Source organism: Syngnathoides biaculeatus, chromosome 15 (genome assembly GCF_019802595.1).
Source record: "Syngnathoides biaculeatus isolate LvHL_M chromosome 15, ASM1980259v1, whole genome shotgun sequence".
Classification (NCBI taxonomy): Eukaryota; Metazoa; Chordata; class Actinopteri; order Syngnathiformes; family Syngnathidae; genus Syngnathoides; species Syngnathoides biaculeatus.
The window spans coordinates 22329426-22352068 of NC_084654.1; the positions used below are offsets into that span (position 1 = coordinate 22329426).

Sequence of the window (22643 nt, forward strand, 5' to 3'; positions counted from 1 at the left end):
CGCTTATATTTAAAAAATCATTTGACGCGTAATTAAACATTACATTTGAATGATAAAATACAATAATATTATATCGTAATCATAACGAAAATATATATAAAGTCGTAATTATTTAAAGACGTCGAAGGTGGCGCGTTTGATTGTCGTCACATCCGGGGTAAAAATGGCGACCTAATATGGGCCTTAATGTTATTTTCCGTGCGGCGATAAATAACAGAGCCCGTAGCCTCTTCTAAAACTGTTAATATACTTATTTTTTTCCCCATCAAGAACACGCCAATGCGTAATTAGACTAAGCAAGTGTCCATGGGAGAGTTCGCCGTGTCGTCTCCAGATGGTCCCGTGGTGTTTCGGTTGGCAGAAAGCCCGTGGACGTCACTAGCCGACCAGGAATTATCGGGTTAGTCAAGATTATTTGTGTTAATTAATAAATGGTTGTGTCGTCCTGGCTGTACAGTACATGGAGTTACACGGCGAAGAATTCTTCAAGCTTTTACAACATCCCAGACACATAAAACCCATCGACACATAAAACGCGCAGCCACTTTACACAAGTGGATCAACACTGACGGACCATGTTTGCTTTCGGCACTTTATATCCGAGACTTAACTTTCTCATAACTTGTTTTGCAGTATAATATTCGAATGTTACACATGCTGTTCATATGGAATAATATTTGGCACAAGTGTCACCTTAGGTAATTTGCGTCTCACTCCTAAATACTCGATCCTTCCCTTACTTTTGTTGGGATTTCATATATGTTGGTCTAGTATGCTATACGAATAAATAAACAGATATGAGTCTTGTAATATGGAAATATATGCCTCGTACAGGCTTTTTTGTGTCAAGAGACGTGTAGACTTTAATTAAATCTTTCGTGTAGGCAAAATTAAAATTGTCAACCAAATTTATCCCCTTGGTCAGGCCAGGTGGACGGATTTGAGACACATTTGTGCTAAACTTCATATTTAAGGCAAATTGTGTTTGCTGCGGTTATACAGAAGCTTTGCTTGACATTAGCAGGCCCAAACTTGCCTACTACAGGAAAAAAGCCATGAAAACGAGGTTTCATAATTCACAGAATTATGTCACGTTGAAGTTTCGCAAACGTTCCAATTTCAGGTGCCTCGTTGTTTTATGTTGTCTGACTGACAACATTGGCTACCAGATGGTACCTCAGGCTGGGCGATGTAAACACAAAATATTTTCCAATTTTAATACATTTTTCCCCCTATGTAGAAAAAGCAAGAAAAAACAAAAAAACTGACAAAATTCAAGAGTAGTACTTTTTTTTTTTTTTTAAATTCCTGTATAAATTTTTCTGTGCATTAACTTGGATCAACTTCCACAAAAAAATATTAAGATTCCATATTTTTTCCTCTACAGATTTTCTAAAAAATGCCTTTTTGTACAACATGTTAATAAACCATCCATCCATTTTCCATACCACTTATCCTCACTAGTGTCATGGGCACAGTTGTGCCTATCTCGGCTAACTCTGGGTGAGAGGCATCATACACCCTGAACTGGTCGCCAACCAATCGCAGGACGTGAAGGTAAACATTATGCTGATTAAATTAAAATAAATTTGCATATGTGATGAGCTACGGAAGCCACAATAACCACTTTGGAAATGAGTAGTTATTTTTTAGGTCTTTATGAGAAATAAAGTATATTTTGCATTTCTTTTTAGAGTTGTAACCATGAGTAGTCGCAGGAAGAAGGCCCCCCCTGTGAGGGTGGACGAGGTGGCGAAACAGAGGTTGAACTGGAACATGCTGGAGGATCGGAGGAATGAGGATATCCAGGGAATGCCTTCTTGCTCTTCCCTTCCTGCCCCCGCGCCTTCGGGCATCTCCTCGGATGTCGCGCCACCGCCGGCCACCCCTCAGGAAACCCCCGGCACGTCGTCGGACTCGGCACCCGCCTTCCAGGCGCTCAGCACGGTGCCCGCCTCCCAGCTCGGCCACGCCTGGAAGGCCCTGATCGGGGAGTTCCGCGTCCGGCCGGGCCGGTTGCCGTCGGAGCGTCGGCGCGGGGCGTTCTCGATTTGCAAGATGGCTGACCGGCTCTGCGTCCGTTTCGGGAGCCCCGAGGAGCCCGACGCGGACGGGGACGCCTCTGCCGCCGAATGCAGCCTCGCTCGCATCCAGCTGGAGGACCTGGACTGGCTCCAGAAGAGACAGGTGGTACAGCTCTGCCACGAGGAAGAAGACGACTCCTTCAAGGTATGAGCGGTGTTCTGATGAAAAAATTATGTATTGCCCCTAAAATCTGTACCAGCGCAAGAACATTTTTTCAGTTCCTCGAGCACGTGCTACCAGTCCACTTTTTTCGACTTTTTTAGTTTAATTTTTAATTGGATATAGATGAGATCTAATGTTGTCAAAACGAAACCCCTCAATCCACTTCAACATAGTTCATCGGCACCAAGATGCCACTAAATGGCACTAAAGCACAACTTGTCAAAATGAAACTTCTCATTTCATTTTAACATATTTCCCTGGAGAGCCACTGATGGTGTAGTGGTACACACGACTGCTTTGGTGCAGGCAGCGTGGGGTTGATTCCCGCTCAGTTTCGATATCTGCCCTGCGACAGGCTGGCGACCAGTTCAGCGTGTAGTCCGCCTTTTACCTGAAGCTAAGTGGGTTAGGCTCCCCGTCTCCCGTGACCCTTGTTAGGATAAGAGGCAGCATGGTGGATCAGCTGGAAAGTGTTGGCCTCACAGTTCTGAATCCTAGGTTCAATCCTGCACGCGCCTGTGTGCTGTTTGCATGTTCCCCCCGTGCCTGCGTGGGTTTTCTCCGGGTGGGCACTCCGGTTTCCTCCCACATCCCAAAAACATGCAACATTAATTGGCCACTCTAAATTGCCCCTAGGTGTGATTGTGAGTGCGACTGTTTGTCTCCATGTGCCCTGCGATTGGCTGGCGACCAGTTCAGGGTGTACCCCGCCTCCTGCCCCTTGACAGCTGGGATAGGCTCCAGCACTCCCGCGACCCTCGTGAGGATAAGCGACTAAGAAGATGGACGGATGGTTGGATGGATGGTTGGATATTTCCCTGGTTGGAACCTTGATACCAAAAGATGGCGCCAAAGTATTACTTAAATACATTTTAGTAATAATTCCGTCCACAACCAGTGCGGGTTACTTTTTAAATTTTAATAAAAAAAATCAGGTGGGAATTTACCTGCTGGAAAGTGGCCTCGGCAAGCCAGAGTTCCTCAGCGAGGGAAACGCTCGGATGAAGAAAGCCAATCAGCTCATGCAGAAGATGATGGAGTATTATTACGACTTCATCATTCCAGGTTTGTGAATTCATAAAATTAATCTATTAGTTGTCATACCAAACGAGATCTTTTCCCAGGTTTTAACGTAAAATGGATAATCGTCTTGAAAACATTTTTTCAATTAATGGATAAAATCTATCCATGGCCCAGCTTTCTGCAACAATGCCGTCATCTCCCGTCTTGACGTTTTCTTCCGTGTTTTTCTTCCAGAAGTGGTGGACAACGAGGATGAGGAATGCGACACAGACCTGGAGAGGCAGAACGTGGAGGAGCTCTACGACTACGTCAGGTGCGTGCATCAGACCGACGGCCGACGGGAAGGGATCGCCGATGTCCAGCATCCGGCGCTGCTGCCGGTGCTTCGGCCCTATCAGAGCCAGGCCGTCAACTGGATGCTGATGCGTGAGAAATTCAGGAATCCGTCCCTCAAAGGTAGCTCGAAAATTAGGTATTCGAAAGAATGTTAAATACATCTCAAACATGAATTACAGACAAAACAATTTAGAATGAATGGGAAAACAACTCATCTACCGATGCCAAGCAAAGGAAGAGAAATATAAATTAAAGTATAATTATTATTTAGTTGTGTTTGCTTATGTACGAATTGTCTGAAAAAGAAATGTCAGGAAAAGTCTTCATTCGTTTGTGATTCATTCTGAAAACAGCCTCATCCCAGTTACAAGTGGGTGTGCACACTTACGCAACCACGTTGAGGTATTTAATCGTCTCTCAAAAAGATTAAAACCATTGAGTCGTACAGGTTATAGGTCACATTCATGGGTGAAATATTTGTTGAAATGATTTATCAGACACCTGGTACTTGAACACAGACTTTTTATAGCTACTGTTTTTGCTTTTATAATTTTTTTTCTCTGAAGGCGCCATATTGGTGCTTTTGTGTGCAAATATTTGGGGTGTGTGGTTACTAATGAGTGTGTGTGTGTGTGTCCCATCTTTGCAGAACAATCACTGCATTTCCTGTGGCGGGAGTTGGTGACGTTGTGTGGCAAGAAATTGTTCTACAACCCTTTTACCGGCTGGTGAGGAACTCGACCGCGCGCACTTGTTGTTCTCGTGATAGGACCGCAACATAACGGTTTTAGTTACACCAAAAAGCGGTGACAGCTAAAGCTTCACCCGAAACTGTTAGCCAAGTAAGAGAACTGGTCTTTAAATAAGTATTTGCCTAAACACAGCAAACATTTTTTTGGTTGAACTCTCAGTTGTACCACCATTTTTGGGCCGTTCAACTAAAATGTTCCAACGAGAACATTTTTGGCCTTTTTCAAAACATCTTAAGGATCATGATAACAGTCACTCACATTTGGAAAAATGTACGGGTGTGGTCAGTCATGCCCGCAGATATAAAGTTGCGGGTGTGTGTTCTGTTTGTAATTATGAGTGTACCCCTTTAAGAGCGGAGGGGGGCGGTGTCAGGTGAACTAGGAAGTAGAAGTAGGCTGAGCAGCAGCTCGAATACCTTGTACTTCCGTATAAAAAAAAAAAAAAAAATTGGGCAGTGGCACAGCTTAGAGGGAAGATTGGTCAAGACGAGACAAAATAAGCGACATCTTTCAATATCCATGTTTTTCTACTCGCAACAAATTTTACACGCATGATTTTTCGTGCTTGACTGATTTGCGAGTGCCGTGGCGCGCGGGCGTCTGCGCGCCCGTCAAATCACAGTGACTGGTGATAACGTGTTGACCAAAACAAAGTACTTATTTTCACATTATTTTTACATTAAAAAATAAGCAGAAAACAATAATGACATTTTGTTTTAAGTCATTCTCATTTTCTTTTTCTATAAGCAATGGAGACAAAACAACTAAGATATAAACTTGAATTTTTGTGGGAAAAAGCTCACAAATGTTATTTTAAGGCCATATCACCTCGTACTTAATTTGGCAGTGAAAATTCGATAGTAAATCTACTCATTTTTTACTTGAATGCATTAAAAAAAGTTTTATTTTTCAAGAGGAAATAATTATTTTCTATTATTTGTCTGGAATTTTTTAGACTTTGTTCTTGATTTGTCCTGAGCTTTTTCTGTCAAAAAAAGGGATGAAAATCACTTAAAATCGGAGACCAAATTTCTTGCATGTTATGTGACAGAAAAATAAATATGGGATTTTATTAAGTGAACTCATGCAAATACCAGAATTTTGAATAATGTGATTGTCTCCAGATAGAAAGTAAGAAGAAATAAGATTGATTAAAATCAGAAATGTGATTTTTGTGGGAAACAAATCACCATTTTTTTTTTTTTTTTTATCATAAAGCATGATGATGATATGCAATGTCAATAAAAACTCATAAAGTTGCAACTGTTCATTTTGATCACTGCATTATTTATGTTTGACAGTTTAATCCGTGAGTTTCCACTCGCCGGGGTGGAACGTCCCGGCGGCATCTTGGCCGACGAGATGGGCCTCGGCAAGACGGTGGAGGTTCTCGCTCTGATTCTGTCTCACGGTCGACAGGACCTGGAGCAGGAGGCCCTCACCATGCCTGTGGTGAGGACCGCCCCTTACAGATGAATATTATGGATTCGATGGGAATATCGTACGCTGAAATCTTGTTGTTCTTTTTTTTTTTTTTTTTCAGGGAACGTCTGTGAATTATTTCGTTCCGCCACCTCCGCTGGAGAGCGAGAAAGTTAGCCACGGCAAGCCTGCTGTGCAGCCAAAAATGAAAACATCACACCCAGGTATATAATTTGTTGTCAGGACGTCAGAACCATAAAGTGCTTCAACTAATGTTTTCCAGCTTCTTTATTTATTAAATAAGAAGTTTGCATTTTTTTTTTTTATTTCACTGTCTGACGTTAAATGAGACAAAACCTGTTTCAAGTCCGTCAGGATTTTGCTAAATGCCACAATAACGAGGAAAATGATTTCTAAGAAAATGTTATATTATTTTCTTCAAGGTTAAAAGTTGACATGCATGTCCTTTGAACAGCATGACTTGAAAACTTCAAAATTTTGGATAACATTCCACAAGGTTCTGACGGTACTCTGGTGGATTCCTGGACCATTGAATCAGGTTTGTCGGCTGCGTTGCTCGCAGGCGCCTTTTGAGATCTTCCCAAACAAAATTAAATCATTTTGGTGATCCTGACTGATCCTGATTTCAAAGTGTGCTGCATTGCGGCAAAGATTCTTTCCAGAATGAGTTATTTTTTATTTCATTTTGCTTGATGTAACTCATTTTCATTTCTGTAGGGTTGCTTTAAAAAATCATTTCACTGCATGATTTTTTTTTTTAATTTCAATTTGTTTTGTAATTGTCAGTTGTGAAGAGGATTGCGCAATGCAAAGTTATCTAACAGAATGCTTTCTATTTGATATTATTTATTCATTTTTACAATGTTGTTTTGTCTGCAGGATTGCATAAAAAAACAGCTGAGATGAGGATTTAAAAAAAAAAAGCTCAACAATCAGATATAAATTAGGTTTGAAATTGTATTAATTATTGATATGTATTTTATATTTCTATTTTATTTATTTTTTTCTCTTGCAGCCATCCGCGTGATGCTGCTCACCGCCATCCGGGAGATGCGCTCGGGCAAAGGGGCCTCGGTCAACGCCGTGTTCACGTACATCCGCGCCACCTACGGCTACGACCTGCTGAAGAACCGCGGCCACATTAAGAAGACGTTGGCCAAGCTGTCGGACGAGGGCCTGGTGGAGCGGGTCAAGGGCCGTGGCCTGGCCGGGTCCTTCCGGCTGGGCAAGAAATACAAGGAGGTCAAGAAGACTCTTGCAGCGGCGCCCAAATCCGTAAGAAAAATGTTTTTAGTATTATCATTCTGTTTTGTGGGGGTCATTTATTAATTTAATTTTTACATCTTACGAAACACGTTTTTTAGTATTAGTAGGTAGTTTGAAACATCAACTCGTTTAGCCATAGTTCATATGGATTTTGTGGCGAATATTACGTATACGGCCGTATATCACAAATCATACGGATTCTGAAAATTCAGCATTTAGAGCTGGTGAAGAAAGTTACACATGAATACAATTCTGAACACAGTAATACCACTAAAATAGACTTTGATAATTAGACATTAACTTCAGATAATATCATGATGGTGATCTACAATAAAAAATCTTTGAAAAATTTAGTTTTTTTTTTCCTCTGTTATTTTAACATATAATTCGCTTGGTTATGTTATAAGAATTTTTTGGGGTGGTTTATACAGGTTAGCACTCCAAAAAGCTGACAGGTTTGAGAAATTCTTGTTACTTTTTGTGAGATTTTATGCATTAGCCGTGTGTAATCGGGTGTAATACCCTAGTGTTAAGTCATTTTTAAATGTTTTTGTAAACAAGAAAGATGAGTTACATAAATTCAACGTTTGTGGATCACCGTGACGTGGATGATTGAGAATATGCACAGACATAATTGAGACCAAAAAATGAATTTTTTTTTTTAATGATGTGAAAAACTTTTCGTTTGCTAAATTTAACACTGTCCGCTCATCTTTTGTGAAATACTCCGAGAGCTCGCCCAGGAAGACGTTCCAGAGACGGGCGAAAGACAAAGCAGAGGTGGCGCTGCAAAACGCCATCAGTGAAGATGTCTGTGACGTCAATTTCCCGACGGCGTCCCGGGACGCGAATGCTCAACGTGACGCCGCGCCCGGACTATCGGATCAACCGTCGATCTCCCAGGAGGAGCCGGAACCCCCCGTCCGGGCGTCGGTGGTGCCCTTCAACGCGGCCGACTACCGCTTCGAGTGCATCTGCGGCGAGCTGGGCGTGGTGGACTACAAGGCCCGCGTGCAGTGCATGAAGTGCCAGCTGTGGCAGCACGCCTGCTGCGTCAACTACAAGGAGGAGAGTTTGGATACCACGCCGTTCTACTGCCCGCACTGCCTGGTGGCCATGACGCCCGTCTCCACCGGAGCAACCCTCATTATTTCGCCCAGCTCCATCTGCCATCAGTGGGTGGATGAGATCAACCGCCACATCAGATCCGCCTCATTGCGCGTCCTGGTGAGAGAGTTTTATTGTCGCATTTGAAAAACTGACCCACTAGTTTTAATATTTTCCTTTAAAGTGCCCTTGTAATGTGAATTCAGGGACTTTTTTTCTAAATACAATACACATAGGCTCCAGTGTGCCAGTGACCCTGGTGAGGATAAGTGGTTCGGAAAATGGAGGGATGAATGATGACAATTTACTCAGAAATGTACCTTTGCATGCTATGAATTATGCCGCAATTCTGTTATATGAATGGTAACAGGTGGCCATACAGGTTAGCTCTTTGCTTTCTGTACGCACCCGCGTCCCATCGCACTCCCAAATCTGCACAGTCGAGCACGAAAAATCACACGCGTAAAAATTGTTATGAGTAGAAATACATAGATGTTGAAAGATTTTGTGTAGTCTTGACCAATGTTCCCTCTAAGCTGCGCCACTGCGCAATTGCGCACTTGTCAAACACGAAAACCGATCCAGCGCAGTGAACCACAGCCTGACATCTTTTTTTTTTTTTTAAATACGGAAGCACTCGTTCTCCAACAACGAGCTGCTGCTCAGCCTCCAGCTATTTCTTAGTTTACCTGACACCGTCCCTCTCCGCTCTTAAAGGGGAAGACTCATCATTACAAACAGAACACACACCAGCAAATTTATATCTGCGAGCATGACTGGTGGACCACAGTCATAACTTTATATCTGCGGGCATGACTGACCACACCCGTACATTTTTCGAATGTGAGTGACTGTTGTACTGCCTGACACTATATGTCACCGGCATAAATAGATTAATTTTTAGCTGTACATATATAATTTTTTAACTAATTGAATGAAATTGGATGATTTGCTGTGGCACAAATCACAAATCTTCACCAAATGAGCCCCAATCTGACGCTGGTATCCGAGACACGCTAAATTGCAAGGCCATGTAATGTGAGCAGAGGATGGCGTCGAAAAATGAGAGAACGAGTGCCAGTTCATTTTCTTTGCCGCAGGTATACCAGGGCGTGAAGAAGCACGGCTTCATCCAGCCGCGCGTGCTCGCCGAGCACGACGTGGTCATCACCACCTACGACGTGTTGCGCTCGGAGCTCAACTACGTGGACATCCCGCACAGCAACAGCCGCGATGGGCGTCGCTTCCGCAACCAGAAGCGCTACATGGCCGTGCCCAGCCCACTGGTGGCCGTCGAGTGGTGGCGCGTGTGTCTGGACGAGGCGCAGATGGTGGAGTGTCCCACCGCCAAAGCGGCCGAGATGGCGCTGCGCCTCGCCTCGGTTAACCGATGGTGCGTCAGCGGTACGCCGGTGCAAAGAGGCTTAGAAGGTAAGAAAATTGGGTTGAAGTTTTTTTTTTTTTTTTGCTTTTTGTTTTGCAGAAAAACTCCCGTTTGCCATTTTTAGCCTCTTTCTATGTCACGCTATGGTGCCGAAGCCCTGGTTCACAGGAAAATAGTACAGTGGTGCCTCGGTTCTCGACCACAATCCGTTCCAGAAGGCCGGTTGAAAAGTGAAACGTTCGGAAACTGAAGCATGTTTTCCCATTACAATGAATGGAAAATAAAATAATGCGTTCCAAGCCTAAAAATTATATATTTTTTAAAGCATTGTTTTTAAACTTTGCCTGATAATAAACTGCATAGTAGAAATACATGTATAGTTTAAATGCTTCATATAATTAAATCATTTAAGAAATATATTTATTTTTTGCTTAAAATCTATGCTTTAGTAGTAGAGTATGCAAGGCTGCGAGTGCATTGCCGTATCTGTAGCGACTCGGCCTCCAGCCTTGTAAACCTTTTTTTTTTTTTTTTTTTATTAACAAAAGTGCAGAATAACTTTAAACAAGCAATAATGAGGGGGGGATAAAAGCAGATAAATTGTTTTTTATTTGCACAGAAAGTACGTAACGTACAAAAAATTTAACTTGCAACAAGAGGGAGGATTAATGGAACAAAAGAAAAAAGCAATGCAAAACAACTGTTTCAAATGTCTTCGCACGAGCACAATAACAAATCGTCGTGGGTTAGCTGGTCCGGGCGTTCGAATAGCGATTTTCGTTCGAAAACCACAGCAAAAAAAAAAAAAAAAATCTCAAACTTTTCGTTGGAAAACCGATTTGTACCGCTGTTGCATATGTTGAAGTGATTGATCTCAACCGAAAGACTGTCTCTGTAGACCTTTACGGCCTGGTGCTCTTCCTGGGCGTGGACCCGTACTGGGTGAAGCATTGGTGGGACCAGTTGCTCTATCGGCCGTATCGCCGCGGCAACCCGGAGCCGCTCTATAGCGTCGTGGCTCAGCTGCTGTGGCGCTCAGCAAAGAAGGATGTCATCGATCAGGTAGTATTATATTATATAATAATATTATAGTTACACTCCAAGGTGTGCCAATTTTGTCGCAGTCTGCAAGTTACCTTGCTCTAACTTTAGGAGCTTCCACGCAGTATACTGCGCAGTTGGCGCTGTAATATTTTGTGTATTACGCAGGCAAATAAATATTTGCACTAGCTTTTTACAGGGCATGCGAGAAAAACTTCTTTGTTTGCCAGCCACATGCTGCTTCACCAAGTCGAAAGAGTGTGCCCCCCCCCCCCCCCCCCCATGGTGCGCCTTTGTGTTATTCCAGATCCAGATCCCAGCTCAGACGGAAGAAGTGCACTGGCTGCGCTTCTCCCCGGTGGAGGGCCACTTCTACCACCGGCAGCACGAGGAGTGCTCCCAGGACGCCCTGCTCAAGCTGCGCAAGCTGTCCGACTGGAGTTTGAAACTGAGCAGCCTGGACCGCCGCACGGTGTCCACCATCCTCTGCCCGCTGCTGCGGCTGCGCCAGGCCTGTTGCCACCCACAGGCGGTGCGTGGCGAGTTCCTGCCCCTGCAGAAGAGGTACGTCGGAAACTAAATCCAATTTAGTTTCAATCCCTCCCATTTACAGTGAACCCTGGCTATTATGTATGGAGCCCGCCAAAAAATGTACTCAGAATGTTATGCTTTCTTCAATTAAAAGTCATTAGACATTGTTTCTTAGTTAGTAAACACCATGCAAATTAATTAGGATGCAAATATGAGGAATGACCAGTCAAAGATAGAGTATGTGTGTTTTGGGGACTTCCTGTATACGCAGTATAATAGTGAAAAATTCATTCATTCGTTTCACTTCAATTGGTGTCAAGGAAGTATGTGGAAGCCATGCAGTACACTCGACTGCGAAACTAGGAATTTTCTTTCCCACAAGTACTTGGGGTTCATTTTTTTAAAGCCCACATCAATCGTTTGAAACCCCTCCATCCATTTTCTTAGCCCCTTATCCTCACGAGGGTCGCGGAGAGTGCTGGAGCCTATCCCAGCTGTGAACGGGCAGGAGGCGGGGTACACCCTGAACTGGTCGCCAGCCAATCGCAGGGCACAAACAGCCGGACTCACAATCACACCTAGGGGCAACAATTTAGAGCGTCCAATGAATGTCGCATGTTTTTGGGATGTGGGAGGAAACTGGAGTGCCCGGAGAAAACCCACGCAGGCACGGGGAGAACATGCAAACTCCACACAGGCGGGGCCGAGATCGAACCCGGGTCCTCAGAACCGTGAGGCCAATGCTGTACCAGCTGCAGCTGATACACCGTGCCACCCCAATTAAAGTGTTTTATTTTAAATTGTAATGTAAGATGCTTTTGAAATTATATTGTGATGTTTGAGGATCACAGTTTGTAGTATGTTTATATTTTATATTATTAATGTAGGCAATGAGAAACATTTTTAGGGGTGTCAGTTAGTCCCTCACATTTTTTTTCTCGCTATTCTTGGGGTTCGGTCTCGTGGGGATTATTGTATTCTTTTGTATCGTGTTGTAAATTGACCAGGAGTGTCACATTATCGCTTCTCGACAGCACCATGACGATGGAGGAGCTCCTTAAGTCCTTGCAGAAGAAATGTCGAGTGGAGTGCGAGGAGGCCCACAGACAATTGGTGTGCGCGCTCAACGGCCTGGCTGGGATCCACATCATCCGAGGTAGGACACGAAACGCCCATGGGAAGCACTTAAGAGCTCGCCTTTTGGAGCCCGATTGCTCCGCGGCGTCGTGCGACCGCCTTTGTACGGCAACATCTCATTACCCGTGCATTGAGCATCACTAAGGCCCCCCCCCTCCCCCCTCCAAATTGCAGATGAGTTTGAGCAGGCGGCCGAGATGTATAGAGAAGTGCTGCGCTCGTCTGAGGAGCACAAAAGCAGATTGAAGACGGATTCTTTGCAGGTAGAGAGCCAAACGCCAGCTGGGTCTTCTTATGTGCATCTTCAATTTACATATGAAGCGTCACGTTGCAAAACAACCGTACACAATGCAAGCCCAAAATAGATGTCTGAAAATTTGTTAAAAAAATGTAATACATTATCATTTTAATTTTGACTTTTTTAAATCAAATGTATATTTAAATTATAATTGGATTTCTCTTATTTTAGTTAAAATGTTGGTGTTGATTACACACCTTTTTTTTTTACATGTAATTACATTATTCATAATGTATTAAGTTAAACAAAAATACAAGTATAATTTCGAATTTTAAAAAAATATTTAAAATGACATTTTGTATTAAATTATAATTTGAATTTTTGTAAAAAAATTTAGAATTTTAATATCAAATAACATTTAAAAATTCAGTCAATGCAGATAATTTAAAAAAAATTAATGATAAAATTCGCTATAAAAATTGTTTTGTTTGAATTCTACCGTTAAAATTTTTCCTTATATATATATATATATATATATATATATTTTTTTTTTTACTTTGTGGAGGGATTTAGCAAAGAACAATTGGCTGTTGCAAACTCTACGGAATCCATCATCGTAAACCCAGAAAATTTAGTGTCATGTCTAATATGGCGAATACTTAATTGGTTATTTTGTTCAAACAGAGACTTCACGCCACTCACAATCTGATGGAGCTGCTGAACGCAAAGCATCCTGGGATTCCTCCCACGTTGCGAGACGACCACCTCAGCGAGGAGGTAACGCTCAGCTCTTCCCTTGAAACCACATTTTGCAAATATTTTGTTAATTTTTTTTCATTTTTCGCCCTTAGGCTGAGCAGCTGCGTCAGCACTACATGACCAAGTACGACTCAGAGGTGGCCGACGCCCACCAAGCCCTGCAGCCGGTCTTGCAGAACATCAGAGAGCTCAAACGCAAAGTGAACTGCTACAATTATTTTGAGGGATATGTTACAGATCCCGAATATTACTTTAGATTATTAATTTTTACCCCTCCGACGCACATTTTATACTCTCTCGCTTGCGCAGTTCTCCAAATAAGAGGCAATTCATGCTTGTGTCAAGCTGTTTATTATTCACTCCCAGATGAGGTTTACTATAAAACTGACATAAGTTGCTGCACACTTAAAAACCCAAAATGTTCAAACAAATCTCATGATTTTGTCAAAAGTCCAATAGATTAGTGCTAACATAAAATGCCAAAGCCAGTAGACAGGCTAACCAAAATGTAAAATGTATTTATTACAAAATAATGCCTTTGACATCAAATTTAAAAAATTAAAATTAAAAAATATTCCCTTGAAATAAAGAGTTTTTTTGCGAAACAAAAATAATTTTGAATTTAAAAAAATGAATGTGTGGAATTTCAAATAAAATATTGAATAATGCAAAAATTTGTTTTGAAAGCTATTATTTTTATTTCTAACTCAAACAACTAGTAAATGTTGCCACCTCTGCTCCTGTCATGTTTGCGATTAAAAAGAAGAGGCGTTTCCAAGGCAATTAGTTATTTACCATTTGCATTTCATTTTTCTCGAGCAAAACGTACAAACTCAACATGCTCGTGAAATATGGGCAAGGAAGAGGCCACGCGTCCTTTAATAAGCCACTGACTCCAAATGAGCGGGACAAGATGGAGCGAAGAAACTGAACTGTCACTTTTTGCTTCTCTGCTGTGTTTCCCAAGATCAACCTGAGCGCCCCCTGGTGGCTGGAGGTAATCCAGCGAGCGGTCCGTTGCTCCACCGACGACGACCTGGTGGGCCGTGTAAAGAACGAGCTGACGTCCAGCTACAAACAGCAAACTCACAAGCTCTCCATGGCCGACAAGTAGAACTCTTCGAATGGGTGCAACCCGTACCGTGGGGAGCGCATTTTTACTAAACGTGACTCCTCCACCCCACTCGCAGGTTCCGTGACGGCCACGGTCTGCTTTTCCTGCTCACCACGCAGATGGAAGACCTGATGGAATCCCAGAAGATCGTCCGGGAGGCGGTGAAGAGCCTGGAAGGTCCGGCGTCTAAGAAAGTGATTGATGAGGCCACCATCTGTCACCTCAGGCCCACGCGACTCCCGCTCAATAAGTGCGACTTTGCTACTTGAACACATTTTGTTTTTATATTCTAGCTGGATTTTATTTATTTTTCGATAGAATCTTCGTACTGCTATTATGTAGAGAATTATAGTTGGAGTCATTAATTTAACATAATTTCATATAAAATATAGAAGTAGTCTTCTTTTTAAAATGCATTTGAAGTGTTGGATTTTATTAAATTCAGTCAGAGTTCAAATATAGCATTTTAAATACATTTGAAATAAAAAAAAATTCAAATTGCTGAATTCAGTTCTATAGTTCATGTATTTTTAAAATTTTCCATTTTTAATGCATGTAAAATTTTGTCCGTTATTAGATTAGTTTTAAGATCAAATAGTATCAAAATGTAAATCATTTATTAGAATTTCCACAATCAAATCTCATAAGTAAATTGTACCATTTTTTTATGAAACAATTTACAATGAAATTGAAAATGAATAGTTATAGTTTTACAAGCCAAACGAACAATTATAAACATTTAAAATTAAGTTAGGCTAATTGTAATTACACACTGTTAAATCTATATTTTTATTAAATGTAAAATTTAGTTACAGGTTAATTTAGTGTCAAGTTTGGAAAAAAATAATCAATGTAAGTAAGTGTAAGTAAATGTTATTTGAAATTAAATTAGACTTGAAAATCCTTCTTTAATCTGGTTTGTTTACATAATCAACAAATGTCATCATTTCTTGTGGCTTAGAGTCCAGATTGTGCACCAATGAAAGAAATTTCAATCAAAGTTGTAAAATCCCATTTGACATGTTCCATTGCTTTTTTTCAGTTTCTACTACTGTAACATATTTTCTTTTTATGTCCCAGTTGTGTCTTTTGCAAAGCCGACGAGCTTTTCACCAACTACGAATCCAAACTCTTCTCGCACACGTAAGTCGACACACTTTCGTACGCCCGTTGCGCACTTGGAACTATTCACGGCGAAACGGCCCCCCCGTGTCCGACAGCGTGAAAGGCCAGACGGCCATCTTTGAGGAGATGATCGAGGACGAAGAGGGCCTGGTTGACGACCGCCTGCCCACCACCAGCCGAGGCTTGTGGGCGGCCAGCGAGATGGAGCGCACGCTCAAGGCCATCCTGGCCTTCGCCAAGGCCAAACGTGTGGACCCCGAGCTGGTGGAGGAGGGCAACGCCTTCATGGAACTCTTTGAGACCTGGAAGAAGGAGTACAAGGTTTGAACCCCGAGGCGGTTCCTTTCAAATTATGGGTTAAGACGACTCCCCGCTCTTCCTCAATCAGGTGCTGCACGAGTACTGGATGGTTCTGCGGAATCACGTGTCCGCCATTGATGAGCTGGGAATGGCTACCGAGAGGCTCCGCTTGCGTCTCCCCGACGAACCGAAGCCCAAACTGCGCCACATAATTGAGCCCCACGAGGTACGAGTGTTATTTTTCGTGATCAAATTCATGTAGAACACTTTTAGAAATGTTTCCAAAATTGGATTGAAAAGAAAAATTGGAAAAAATACATTTAAAAATATTTATTATATTGCAATTAAAAAATAAAGAATTTTAAAAAAAGTACATACCGTAATTCCCGGCCTACAAGCTGCGACATTTTTCACAGCCGCCGCGTCAGCGTTAGCACCACCGCGTTAGCGCCACCGTGATAGCATTAGCACTGCCAAGTTCGCGTTAACCGCCCAGCATTAGCCTTTGCGCAACTCTTTCTGTGTACCGAGGCTTATCACCAGGTGCGCTCTGTAGGCCGGGAATTGCGGTAAATATTTCATAACAGATAGAAAAAAATTACATTAAAAGCAATTTTTTTTTTCAATTGTTCCAAAAATTCATTCATAATGTTAAAAAAGATACAGTAGAATACATTATTTGATAGTGTATAAAAAATGAAGTTGAATGAAAATTTTTTTAAAATATTTTAAAAAATATAAATTAAATGTGATCATTTGTAACATGTTTTCAAAACTACACGAAACGTAATGTTTAAAAAATGTAGTAGGCGATGGAAATTAAATAAAACAAATTATTTGGACAAAATTAAACAAAATATTCATATTACAAAAACACGAATACTTGTTTACAGAAATGTCACGAAAAGTCAAATGTCCCAAAAAGTTTTGCATTGTTAAATGACTTCAAATCTGAAAAAAAAAAAACGAAAAACGTTTGTTTGATTAGGGGAAAAAAAATCCTTTATGATGTGTACAATCACGATTTGTAACAGGGAACCCAGTTTCATCCACAGCCAGTCCAGATTGCAATAGCGCCTCAACTTTGACCCAGTGTCTCGCCCCATTTTGTTTCCAGGAGTGTCATAACGTAAAGTATTTTTATTGCATTCCTGACCGTCTCCTCGCAGGTGGAGCAAAACCGGGTGAAGCTTCTCAACGACCAAGCGGTGGCCAAGTCTCAGCTGCAAAAGAAGCTCGGACAGTTTTTATACCTGACAAACCTGGAAAAGGTACTTCAATTTTAGTACCTGCCTCCTCCCTCGCGTACCATATCAACGTTCTCTATTTTAGTCCCAGGACAAGTCCACTGGTGGTCTGAACCCGGAACCGTGTCCCATTTGCGGTCGGCTCCTCGGAAAGGAGGTGAGCGTCCTTGTTGCGATGCCGCTTTGTTTTACTTTCATGGAGATGTTTTTCCTTTTATTTGACAGTGGGCGGTGCTGACGTGCGGCCACTGCTTCTGCAACCAGTGCATCGCCATCATCCTCGAGCAGTACAGCGTGGGCTCGCGGCGCCGCGCCATCAACTGCGCCATTTGCAGGCAGACTACGTCTCACGCCGAAATCTCCTACGTGTTCACCGCGCAGGCGTCCAGCCAGGACCAGGACATTCCAGTTAAGGTCGGGCTTAGCTCGTTTGCGATGGCCTTGTTGCTATCCAAAACAGCAGCACCTGCCGAGCCGCTTAAACAAGCCTCGGAGCCTTACCGCATGTGGTAAATGCAATATAAAAATTTGAAAAATATTGCACTTAAAGTATATATTTTCTAAATAGAATTAAAAATGATCTTAAAAAAACATCAAGTTTTAAAACATATTTTGTTGTCTGACAAAATGTCCTTTTGTTTAAAAAAAGAAAATAATGTTTAAAAAAATATGAAAGACAAAAATATTTTCATTACAGATAAAATGTAAAAAAAAAAGTCTAATGCAAGAAAAATTTATGGTTCAAGAAAGTAAATTTAAATCATTAAATAATAAATACAGGCGGTATGGTGGATCAGCTGGTGAAGCGCTGGCCTCACAGTTCTGAGGACCTGGGTTTATCTCGATGTGCCCTGCGATTGGCTGGCGACCAGTTTAGGTGTGTACCCCGCCTCCTGCCCGCTGACAGCTGGGATAGGTTCCAGCACTCCCCGTGACCATCATGAGGATAAGCGGCAGAGAAATCAGATGGATGGAAAAATAAATACAAATAAAGTGGTTTTGAGTTAGATACGGTTACAATGGCAGGAAATCATTATAGAAAACCACAAAAATAAAAATTACAATAAAATGCTTAAAAGAATTGACTAAAAATACACAAAAAAACAGATGTTTATAAAATACTACATTTCAATGTATCACGATATTCCTTTTGGTCGTAATAAAACCTAAATCATTTTATTCTCTGTCCAACAAATCCTTTAATGCCCCAGTTAGTTGCCGGGGTGCCAAATAAAAATGAAGGCTTCCCTCGGACGGACACATGCAGCGAGTAGCCGGACATATCTCAGTCAAAGGCACTTTTGTTCAGACGTAGACTGAACGTAACTCCTGCGTCTCCCCTCTCCCAGGGGAGCCACTCGACCAAGGTGGAGGCGGTGGTGAGAACCCTGAAAAAGATCCAAGTGAGCGACCCGGGTGCCAAGTGTCTGGTCTTCTCTACGGTAACGCCACACCCGCGTACGCTTTGGATCGTCACGTTTCTGCCGAGTTGCCACGTGTGACACGAGCGTCTGCGCCGTCCCGCCTTCTCCATCACAGTGGCAAAGCGTCCTCGATATCATCGCCAAAGCTCTGTTGAACAACAACATGGAGTTTTCGCAGATCAACGGAATCCAAAAATTCCAGGTGCGTCTTTTTGTCACGCGGGTCGACCTTGGATTCTTTTCAGTCCCTCTGTTTACAGTTTACGTGCACTGTGCAAAAAACACGTTTCATATTTTCCTTCTCACTCTCTGATGTCAAATCAGAACAAACCTCTTCTGTTTCAGATTTATTTTTAAATATTGTTTGGCATTAATATAATCTCTACCTCAACATGACTGAACTTGCTGTGAACCTTTTTTTTTTATTTTATTTTAACTCCATTGAGGATTTCTCACGGTTGTGTTGATTTCCGCGCCGGCCCAGGAGAACCTGAGCTCCTTCAAATACGAGAAGCAGATCAATATCCTGCTGCTTCCCCTGCACACGGGCTCCAACGGGCTGAACATCATCGAGGCCACGCACGTGCTACTGGTGGAGCCCATCCTAAACCCCGCCCATGAGCTGCAGGCCATCGGACGAGTGCACCGAATCGGACAAACCAAGTTAGCCGTCCCGAAGTTCTGTACAACAATGAGGTGTCTTCAAAAATAGTGCGCATCGCTCAACAGAACCTTCTGTCTCCCTCCCACTAGGCCGACGTTCGTGCACCGCTTCCTCATCAAGTCCACCATTGAGGAGAGGATGCAGGCCATGCTCAAAACGGCAGAGAAGAGGTGGGTGAGAGAATGGTTTGTTGCCATCCCGTCACTTAATCGAGCAATTCACATTTATTTTGCATTATTTAAAAAAAAAAAAAATACCCACACACGATACAATGACAAAGTGCAGGTATTCATTTTGCCTACTCACGTTCTGCGTCACAGGTGTCAAACCAAGGCCCGCGGGCCAGATCTGGCCCGCCATATGGTTTTATGTGCCCGGGAAGGCAAATCGTGTGTGTCATCTTCCAGGATTTTTGTTAAAATTGCAAATTTCCATGCCATTAATGACAACTTGGAGATATTGCAAACATTTTCGTGTTACCAAACATGAACTAAAACAAAAAACCGTATTTACTTTGATTTATTATTCCACATCAGTGTAAATATAATGAGGCAATTAATTAGTTTTTTTTATTGTTTCACAATCGTAACTACAATGTGGCCCGCGGCAAAAAATGAGTTTTCTACGTTTCCCTGTTCTACGCGGTTGTATCTGTGACTTTGTGTGAGACATGAGGATGGGGGTGTGTTACGGTGGAAAGTAATTCATAAATGACCAGAAGTACCGTAATTTCCGGCCTACAGAGGGCATCTGATTACAAGTCTCACCCAGTACATTTTTTAAAGGAAATACTATTTGGTACTTGCATAACTCGCACCTGTGTAAAAGCCGCAAGTGCCCACATTGATACCCAAATTGAAACGTGAGATATTTACAAAGAAAGGTGGTACACAGAAAGAGTTTTCAAAGTTTTTAATACCTTAGCTTATCTTAACATAGCAACAGCACGAACAGGGCTGGTAAAAAAAAAAAAAAAAAACCATAGCGGTTAAAAAAAAAAAAAAAAACACCTACGGCAACACAGTAGCACAGGAAGAAAAAAAAAATCACTGAGATGCGGCAGTAACACAGCAGCAACACGCTAGCGCAGCGCAAACGCTAGCACAGTGCTGAAAGGGCCGGTAAAAAAAAAAAACATACCGGTAAAAGTCACTTCCTTGGCACATATATTCCACTGGTCTCACTCTTACCTTTTCCCCTCAAGTGCTCCCATGCGGCACAATTGTACAAATTATCCGACTCATCGCATAAACCGCAGGATTATAAGCGTGTGAAAAAAGCCGCGGTTTATTGGTCGGAAATTACGGTAGACAGCCTCAATACGTAAGAATCGTGTAACACACCCGCTGTTGACATTGGTGACTTTTTTTTAATTTCTTTACATTCTCTTTTATCGCACGGTGCTCAGTTTTCGAGGTAGCGCCGTATAACGGAGAATTGTTGTGTGGTCTGGCAGTCACGGCAGGGCGGCCATGAAGCACTCGGAGGCGGCCGTGCTCACCGTGGCCGACCTGGCGGACTTGTTCACCCAAGACGACGCCCAACATCTGCAGTGAAGACTACCCACGATGCACTGCTCTCTCTATCCTATAATGACGCGCGGCGGTGATGGACACTCCTTGATTTTTGCACATTTCCATTTTTTTCTACAAATGCATTGACTTTAAATCAAAGGGGAACATTTGGACTGTTTATTACATTATTATTATTGTTGTACAGTATGCTTTTGTTGATTTACAGTTATTTGTCACTGTGCCGTTGTCACAAGTTTCAGGAAATAAAAGGCAGTTACTTGGGCGGACTCGTCACGTCACAGACAGGAAGGGGGCACTTGTGTCGTTACAAAAAAATGACATCCTTTACAAGGTTTTGTCTTCTTCTTCTGGGATTTTTCTCTGTTGAAGTTGGCATGTTGTTGTGTGCGCAGGCGGGAGAGTGCAATGTCAAGATTCCGTCTCTTGGAGACCAATCTTGTAAATTCCGACTCGTAAAAAAAAAAAAAAGATTCAGCATGTTTCCTGTATTCGTTTTGTGTCATTTTGCGTGCGTCACTTTGAATGCTTTCTATTGTCGTTCTGCACAATTTTGCATGCGCTTCTGTTCCATTTTGTATGTTTTTGACATTTCACATGCTTCTCATTGTTGTTTTGCTCATTTTTACGCTTCCAGTAATTTATTTTCCCTGTTTTGTGCATGCATTGTGCCCCTTTTGTATGCTTTTTTTATTTTTTATTTTTTTGTACTATTCTCATGCGCCATTTTGCATGCTTTGTTCCAGTGGCATTCCCTGATTTTGCACATTTAATTTTTTTTGCATCCTTTAGTTGATTTGTGCCATTTTGCAGCATTTCACATACGTCCTTTTTGCTTCTTGTAGTCGTTCGGCGACATCTTGCAAGCTTTTGGTCCTGATTTTTATTTTTTTTTTTAGCTCAATTTTGCACCCTTCTGCCATTTTATGCCCTTATAGTTTTTTCACTATTTATCCTGCCGTTTTAGTATACTTCAGAATTAGTTATTTTTTGCCTTTTTTCTACGCTTCTTTTCATAGTGTTTTGCGTCCTCTAGTTATTTAGCACCATTTTTTTTTTCCATTTTTAGCACAGAAGTGTCTCTGACAGGATGAAGGGTAAAGTTGATAAAACAGCGGTGAGGCCGGCCATGACGTACGGATTAGACGGATTAGAGACGGCGGCACTGAGGAGACAACAGGAAGCAGAACTGAAGGTGGCAGGAATGAAAATGTTGAGGTTCTCGCTTGGTGTGAACGGGTTGTATAGGATTAGAAATGAGCTCATTAGAGGGGGCAGCCAAAGTTGAATGTTTTGGAGACAAGATTCGAGAGAGCAGACTTCGATGGTTTGGACATGTCCAGAGGCGAGAGAGTGAGGAAATTGGTAGAAGGGTGCTGAGGATGGAGCTGTCAAGGAAGAGAGAGCGAGAGGAAGACCAAAGAAAAGGTTGATGGATGTTGTCAGGGAGAACAGTGAGGAAGATGCACGAGATGGGCTTAGATGGAAAAAAGATGACACGCTGTGGCGACCCCATACAGGACAAGCCGAAAGGAAAAGAAGTGATTTAGCGCCATTTTGTATGCTTAATTTCATCGTTGTTTTTGTGCTATTTTCTACGTCATTGTCCTCCATTTCCACATGTGACGCTTCTACCTGGAAGCGATGAGCGTGTTTTATGATTTGGACCTCTTGCGCACACGCACTCGTCGCGCGTTTCTTTGCCCCCCCCCCCCCCCCCCCGACTGGCCACGCGGGGGGGGTTCCCGCAAACTCCCAAAGATTTTTTTTTTTTTTTTGGGTGTCTGCGAACGACAAAGAGCGGTGGCGTACATGGTTACCGCCGCACTTGTTGTTGCAGTCGCACGTTTACAAAAAGAGGAGTTACCTCGGACTCCCCCGGGCTCCCCCTATTCACGCGCGGAATCTCATTGTTGGCCCCCCCCCCCCCCTCCCCGAGGACATCATTCAAAGCTTGGTGTTTTAGGGCCGGA

At 42.5% G+C, this 22643-nt stretch overlaps 1 protein-coding gene across 4 annotated transcripts; it reads left to right on the plus strand.

The window, feature by feature from the left end:
• The first annotated feature begins 137 nt into the window (after positions 1-137).
• On the plus strand, positions 138-22529 carry shprh (SNF2 histone linker PHD RING helicase). Of its 4 annotated transcripts, none has more exons than XM_061844960.1 (30): positions 138-400; positions 1465-1557; positions 1695-2229; positions 3183-3312; positions 3505-3726; positions 4256-4334; positions 5660-5810; positions 5902-6004; positions 6817-7076; positions 7800-8294; positions 9275-9605; positions 10457-10620; positions 10907-11163; positions 12165-12286; positions 12442-12530; positions 13190-13282; positions 13357-13464; positions 14232-14374; positions 14455-14628; positions 15459-15521; positions 15599-15824; positions 15892-16029; positions 16973-17074; positions 17136-17207; positions 17276-17464; positions 18400-18492; positions 18590-18676; positions 18959-19137; positions 19228-19308; positions 20595-22529. In XM_061844960.1, exons 3-30 carry the CDS (start codon positions 1705-1707, stop codon positions 20692-20694), a joined length of 4776 nt encoding a protein of 1591 aa, XP_061700944.1. In that variant the 5' UTR covers positions 138-400; positions 1465-1557; positions 1695-1704; the 3' UTR covers positions 20695-22529. The 4 variants fall into 4 exon arrangements, with proteins under 4 accessions (XP_061700944.1, XP_061700945.1, XP_061700946.1 ...); XM_061844961.1 differs by having other exon boundaries at positions 3508-3726; XM_061844962.1 differs by lacking the exons at positions 138-400; positions 1465-1557; positions 3183-3312 and having other exon boundaries at positions 1984-2229.
• The last annotated feature ends 114 nt before the right edge of the window (positions 22530-22643 follow it).